The 7,606-nt window shown below is 39.7% G+C and overlaps 1 protein-coding gene across 1 annotated transcript in view; it reads right to left on the reverse strand.

The window, feature by feature from the left end:
• LOC133563729 (kielin/chordin-like protein) overlaps positions 1–6,647 on the reverse strand; it is a gene marked incomplete at its 3' end in the record, with an annotated part of 9,260 nt that extends 2,613 nt beyond the window's left edge. Inside the window, exons 1-6 of the mRNA XM_061918030.1 lie at positions 6,450–6,647; positions 3,243–3,385; positions 1,738–1,910; positions 1,559–1,670; positions 895–996; positions 669–833 (exon numbers count right to left, since the gene is read on the reverse strand). Coding sequence (XP_061774014.1) covers positions 669–833; positions 895–996; positions 1,559–1,670; positions 1,738–1,904 — 546 coding nt within the window. The remainder of the gene's footprint in view (positions 1–668; positions 834–894; positions 997–1,558; positions 1,671–1,737; positions 1,911–3,242; positions 3,386–6,449) is intronic.
• Positions 6,648–7,606: the final 959 nt, after the last annotated feature.

A 7,606-nucleotide genomic window follows, 5' to 3' on the forward strand; every position in this document is an offset into this window, starting at 1 on the left:
ACTATGGACTGCGGCCCTCTCCAAGGTTTCTCATAGTCATTCACATTGTCATCCCACTGGGTTGTGAGTTTTTCCTTGCCCTTATGTGGGATCTGAACCGAGGATGTCGTTGTGGCTTGTGCAGCCCTTTGAGACACTTCTGATTTAGGGATGTATAAATAAACATTGATTGGTTGATTGATGAGATGTATGCTATTTACTTCATAAACATTTTTGATAGTTATTTTTGATATTTATATATATATATATATATATATATATATAAATATCAAATATAATTGATACTTAACCCGATAAATATAATTATTTACTGTATATATGTATATATATATATATATATATATATACATATATATACACACACTGTAAAAATATATATATACATACACACACACATATATATATATATACACACAAACATACACATATATATATATTTATCCATAGTCAAGGGTTTTTTATGGATTATGTACATCAATATATCCATTTTCTACCGCTTGGTTAATCAGTTTGTAAAAAATAAAAAAAAAACACTTATAAAAACGTGACTCTAATCTCACTTTTTGATTTTTTTGAATCCTGGTATAATTAAGTAGCGTACTTAAATATGTTTTGGTGCAGATCCAGATAAAGGTGTGGAAGCAGGAATCCTAAGTGTATGATTTTACCCTCCAGCTGTTTCCAAAGTCTGCTTCTGACAGGCTCATCTGTCCACTGGGCATGCGGAGGTCATCCTGGTGGTAGTTGTTAAAGTTCCCACAGAGGCCACACGTGTGACCTTTGTAGGAGCCGGGCACGCTCACTTCCAGGTGGGAACGACCGCTCCACAGCACCTTCAGATGAACACATGAATATGGATATGCGCCGCTCATGAAGGGAAGCGAGACTCCAGACCTTAAGGCCGATGTCGGTGTTGAGCAGGATGGTGTTGGTTTTGCGTTCGACGTAGATGTACGGTTCTTTGAGGAACGGTAACGCCACCGCCTCATCGTTGACCTGAAAAGCGCATTTGGCAACACCATCATTAATGACAGTTAATATACACTGGTTAGCTGCTTTTTACACTTTAATGACAGTCCACAAGCTTAAATGTTACTTTTACATTTGTTTGCATAGATCAGACCTGGGCAATTATTTTGACTCGGGGGCCAAATTTAGATCCACTATGGACTGGACTTTTACACTATTATGTTAGATCCACTACGGACTGGACTTTCACAATATTATGTTAGATCCACTATGGACCGGACTCCCACTATTATGTTAGATCCACTATGGACTGGACTTTCATAATATTATCCTAGACCCACTCGACGTCAATTGCATCCGGTCTCTTCGAGGGGGTGGGTGTGCGTTTTATAAAGTCATACATTTTACTATTTGAAACCGATACCGATAATTTACGGCCGATAATATTGGCAGTCCGATATTATCGGACATCTCTAACTTCAACATTTGCCCGTAGAGTTAATAATAAAAAAAGAGTTTTATGAGGGGAGCAGCTTGACACTGGAACTGACATTATTGTCTTAAAGACAACCTCATGAGCCCCACAAACCTTGACCAGCCAATCCTGGAGAAGCTGCACTGTGACATCACCGATTAAGACGGTCACCTCTTTAGTCCACGACACACCTTTGCGGCCACGGTCCTCGTTAGTCACGTGGATGCTGCAAAACATCAGTAAGAATGTCATATAGAACCTCCTGCTGTTGCCACGGTAACCCTCCTCCTCACCTGAAGTCTCCGCCTTCACAGTCCTGAGCCAGGACGTAGGTGCACGCCCCCTGAAAGTGCAGCATGCGGCCGTCGAAGGTGCGGTAATGAGGGTCGCCAAACGCGATGCAGGTGGCCGGGCGAGGGATGCAGTGTGGACAACACAAACCCGGAACAACAGCTGGCATCTCATCCTGATGACACACACACACACGCACGCACGCACGCACACGCGCACACACACACACACACACACACACACACACACACACACGGATGATGAGGATACACACCCTAGAGCAGGGGTCACCAACCTTTTTGAAACCAAGAACTACTTCTTGGGTACTGATAACGCGAAGGGCTACCAGTTTGATACACACTTAAATAAATTGCCAGAAATAGCCAATTTGCTCAATTTAACTTTAACTCTATGTTGTTATTATTATTAATTAATGATATTTATCTTTGTGGAAACACTGATCATCACAATAAATATACACTATGAAACATAGTTTATCTTCGATTTCGACTCTTTAAAATTCAAAATTGAACCGAAAAAAAGAAGAGAAAACCTAGCAAATTTGAAAAAATTAAAAAAGGAATTTATGGAACATCATTTGTAATTTTTCCTGATTAACATTCATTTTAGAATTTTGATGACATATTTTAAATAGGTTAAAATCCAATCTGCACTTTGTTGGAATATATAACAAATTGGACCAAGCTATATTTCTAACAAAGCCAAATCATTATTTCTTCTAGATTTTCCAGAACAAAAATTTTAAAAGAAATTCAAAAGACTTTGAAATAAGATTTTAATTTGATTCTACAGATTTTCTAGATTTGCCGGAATAATTATTTTGAATTTTAATCATAATAAGTTTGAAGAAATATTTCACAATAATTCTTTGTTGAAAAAACAGAAACTAAAATGAAGAATTAAATTAAAACTTATTTATTACTATTTACAATAAAAACATTTTTTTTTTACTTGAACATTGATTTAAATTGTCAGGAAAGAAGAGGAAGGAATTTAAAAGGTAAAAAGGTATATGTGTTTAAAAATCATAAAATTAGTTTTAAGGTTGTATTTTTTCTCTAAAATTATCTTTCTGAAAGTTATAGGAAGCAAAGTAAAAAAATAAATGAATTTATTTAAACAAGTGAAGACCAAGTCTTTAAAATATTTTCTTGGATTTTCAAATTCTATTTGAGTTTTGTCTCTCTTAGAAAAAAAATATCGAGCAAAGCGAGAACAGCTTGCTGGTAAATAAATAACATTTAAAAAAATAGAGGCAGCTCACTGGTAAGTGCTGCTATTTGAGCTTATTTTAGAACAAGCCAGCGGGCGACTCATCTGGTCCTTGCGGGCACCGTGTTGGTGACCCTCGCTCTAGAGAGATATGAACCGATCCAATTCAGAGGTTGTCTTGTGGTGTATCGCACTGAGAGGTCTTGTATCGGGTGTTCCTAATGAAGTGGGCAGGTGTGTGTAGTGTTTAGTGTGTTGTTGTTTCAGCACTGACTGTAGCACAGGTGAGTGGGGGGCAGCGTTCACTGCGACAGTGCACGTCTCCCGACACACAGGTACAGCCGGTGCACTCGTCCACCTGCCACTGTTTATCCGACTGGTACAACGTGCCCTGATGCAAACACGACACCCCGGAATCTACAAAACACACACACACACACACACACACACACACACACACACACGGTTAGGTCAGTGTTTTTCAACCTTTTTTGAGCCAAGGCACATTTTTTTGAACCAAGGCACACCACCAGCAGAAATCATTAAAAAACAAAACTCAGTTGACAGTTAAAAGTCATTGTCGTAATTGTTGGATATGACTTTAAAACAAGGGTGTCAGACACCCGGCCCGCGAGACGTTATTTTTGCAGCACCCACCTTAATAGGAAAGTTCAATGTTAGTGCAGCCCGCAAGTTTTATAAGAATGGCGCTCAACAGCGTTGTGTGCGGAGCTGAAGGAATCTACCAATCACGGTGAGGTATGTGGCTCTCGAGGGCGGAACATTGACGTCACTTGCGTGATGCAAGCAGAGAAACGTTTTGCCACTTTTCCATGAAACCCGCACACGCTCTTCAGCTCTCTCTGTCACTGTGTGTCCCTCTCTCTCGCTCCCTCCCCCGGTGCCGCTGCAAAGAGTCCGGGTCAGGGAGACGTTTGTTCTGGGAAGCTTCCGTAGCACTCCGCCGACAATATAAAACTGTGGTGCACTGGACCCCAGCGCTGATACTCCGGCAGAGTGTCGCTGGGCGAATCGGACGTGAACAGGTTAGTCGTGATGTTAGCCCGTTCGGGGCTTAATTGTGCTACCGTGACTGTTTTCCTGTGTGTAGTGTTTTAGTTCTTGTCTCGCGCTCCTATTTTGGTGGCTTTCTCTCTTTTTTTTGGTATATTCCTGTAGTACTTACATGTCTTCCTTTGAGCGATATTTCGATATTATCTACTTTGTTTTAGCAATCAAGAATATATATATATATATATATATATATATTTTTTTTTTTTATTTATTTATTTTTTATTTTTAAGAATTTATTAATCAATCCAACACTACACAATACTGCAATCCAATTCCAAAACCAAACCCGACCCAGCAACATTCAGAATAGCAATCAACAGACCAATTGAGAGGACACACAAACATGACACAGAACAATCTAAAAGTAGTCAAAAAAAAAATAATATTATCAACAACAGTATCAATATTAGTAACAATTTCAATACGCCCGTGATTAGAAATCCCTCATAGACATTATCATTACAGACGTTAATAAAAAAAAATAAAAAATGAACAATAGTGTCACAGTGGCTTACATTTGCATCGCATCTCAAACTTGACAACACACTGTGTCCAATATTTTCCACATAGATAAAATATGAATGCGATTCCCCACACATGCTTTGTTTAAACAATCAATAATATTTCAGTTGTTTTTATCCTTCTTTGTGGCGACATTGTTGATTGTCATGTCATGTTTGGATGTAATTTGTGGACACCGTCTTTGCTCCACAGTAAGTCTTTGCTGTCGTCCAGCATTCTGTTTTTGTTTCCTTTGTAGTTTAAGTTTTGTTCTGCAAGCCTTCCCCTAAGCTTCAATGCTTTTTCTTAGGGAAACTCACCTTTTGTTTATTTTTGGTTTAAGCATTAGACAACTATTTACCTGCACACTGCCTCCCGCTGTTTCCAACATCTACAAAGCAATTAGCTACCGGCTGCCACCTACTGATATGGAAGAGTATTACACGGTTACTCTGCCGAACTCTAGACAGCACCGACACTCAAAAACAACACATCATTTGCAGACTATAATTACTTGTTTGCAAAAAATATTTTTAACCCAAATAGGTGAAATTACGGCACACCAGACTGTATCTCACGCAGTGACATGCAGTCAGGGGAGGCAGGTGTAGCGGGGCCTCACGTGCCATCATGGAAAGAAAAAAAAAGGTAAAAAGAAAAAATATTAATTAAATTGTTAGATGTATCCAGTGATTATACTTTATAAAAGTTATTTCAGGGCTTCACGGTGGAAGAGGGGTTAGTGCGTCTGCCTCACAATACGAAGTTCCTGCAGTCCTGGGTTCAAATCCAGGCTCTGGATCTTTCTGTGTGGAGTTTGCATGTTCTCCCCGTGAATGCGTGGGTTCCCTCCGGGTACTCCGGCCACCTCCCACTTCCAAAGACATGCACCTGGGGATAGGTTGATTGGCAACACTAAATTGGCCCTAGTGTGTGAATGTGAGTGTGAATGTTGTCTGTCTATCTGTGTTGGCCCCTGCCCCCGCCCGATTGTAGCTGAGATAGGCGCCAGCGCCCCCCGCGACCCCGAAAGGGAATAAGCGGTAGAAATGGATGGATAGATTTTCCATTTAACTTCACCAGTTTTAGATTATTTTTATCCAAAATCGCTGAATTTTCACATTTGTTGTTTTAATACTGAGAAGAGACTTGCGGTGAGTCAGCAGCCAGTTGAGCCTCATCATGGATTGCGCAATGACTCGGCTAACTGCTGGCTGCTGTGCAGTGAGATCGTATTGCTATATGAATTATATTATACATTTCCATAGTTTAGTTAGCTGAGGTATATAATGTACAGTGTATTTTGTCAACAACTGTATGTGTGTAACGTATTTCTTGTGCTGGGCAATCCTAAAACGGCTGCGAAGACGCACTGTGTGAGGCACCTGTTCTCCCGCCTCCTGGTGGTAGAGGGCGCTAGTGATCCCAGGGATCATTCTTGCGATTACTCGGCTGCAGAAGAAGTGCCAACAAGCAGCAAGAGTGAGCAGCGTGTGTTTATTTTTTCCTCTCCCCTAGACTTTTAACACGGATGATTACATATCTAAAATAAAACAGTTTTCTAAACTGGACTTTCAATCGAAGCAGGAGTGGCGCATTGACTTCATTTATAAGTAAAGGTAAGACCATTATATGTGCTTTTTTGTGTGCTACAGTTTGTATGTGTAAAGAATGCTGGTATGAGCTTTTAAACACAACCCGTTAACTGCTGTCAATCAAATGGTGAATAAGATACTCTTTAGGGTTCATATGTTTATAAATCTGACTGTGATGAAGCCAGTGCCTCACCAGCCATGAACCTCACCGCACGTCACTGATCTCACGGCACGCACAGTGGTTGAAAAACACTGGGTTAGATCACGGGTGTAAACACTATCACAAGTAGGATGCTGAATGGTTGTGTTACCTTCACATTCATGGCAGCATTTCCCTGCCACCTTCACCGCCTTCTGCTTGTTGAGACACGGTGTAGATGGACACTCCTCAATGCTGCACTCAATGTAGCCCAGCTGAACACACACACACACACACACACACACACACACACACACACACACACACACACACACACAATGCTGATCATTTCCAACAATGACTTAATATATCTAAAGTCAAAAATACAATAGGCTCAATGTACATATGCTATATTTATTGCTAATACTATTATTTGTATAATCACATCTTATCATTAAGTTATTTACTTCACTTTAATTTATTTTGCAACTAACTGGCACTCATTTATAAAAATCTGTTTTCATATTGACGATAAGGAAACTTTTTTTTTCTCAATTTTTGTCAAAAAAGCCGAAAATATGTAATCCCTTGTCACGTTTCAAAGTTTGTAGCTTCAATCCAGCACACATGTTTTTCAAACATATTTTAGCTAAATGAACTCAAATGTCAATGCAAGTTGAGTTTATACCAAAAAGTTATATTTTGGTGTAATCTGACCACATGACATTCTCCCAATCATCTACTGTATCATCCATGTATCCATTTTGGTATAAACTCAACTCGTCGTGTTTGGAGGAAGAAGAATACTGAGTTGCATCCCAAGAACACCATACCTACTGTGAAGCATGGGGGTGGAAACATCATGCTTTGGGGCTGTTTTTCTGCTAAGGGGACAGGACGATTGATCCGTGTTAAGGAAAGAATGAATGGGGCCATGTATCGTGAGATTTTGAGCCAAAACCTCCTTCCATCAGTGAGAGCTTTGAATGGTTGACCAAATACTTATTTTCCACCATAATTTACAAATAAATTCTTTAAAATTCCTACAATGTGAATTCCTGGATTTGTTTTTCACATTCTGTCTCTCACAGTTGAAGTGTACCTATGATGAAAATTACAGACCTCTGTCATCATTTTAAGTGGGAGAACTTGCACAATCGGTGGCTGACTAAATACTTTTTTGCCCCACTGTATATATAAACAGCCGGGCCCCCGGCCAAATTATTTTAACCCAATGCGGCCCCCGGGTCAAAAAGTTTGGGGACCCCTGATTTAAAATGACTTCTTTCCAAAGTTATTACCTTCTTCATGGCCACGTGTACTTCTTCC

Source organism: Nerophis ophidion, linkage group LG12 (assembly GCF_033978795.1).
Source record: "Nerophis ophidion isolate RoL-2023_Sa linkage group LG12, RoL_Noph_v1.0, whole genome shotgun sequence".
In the NCBI taxonomy this organism is placed as follows: Eukaryota; Metazoa; Chordata; class Actinopteri; order Syngnathiformes; family Syngnathidae; genus Nerophis; species Nerophis ophidion.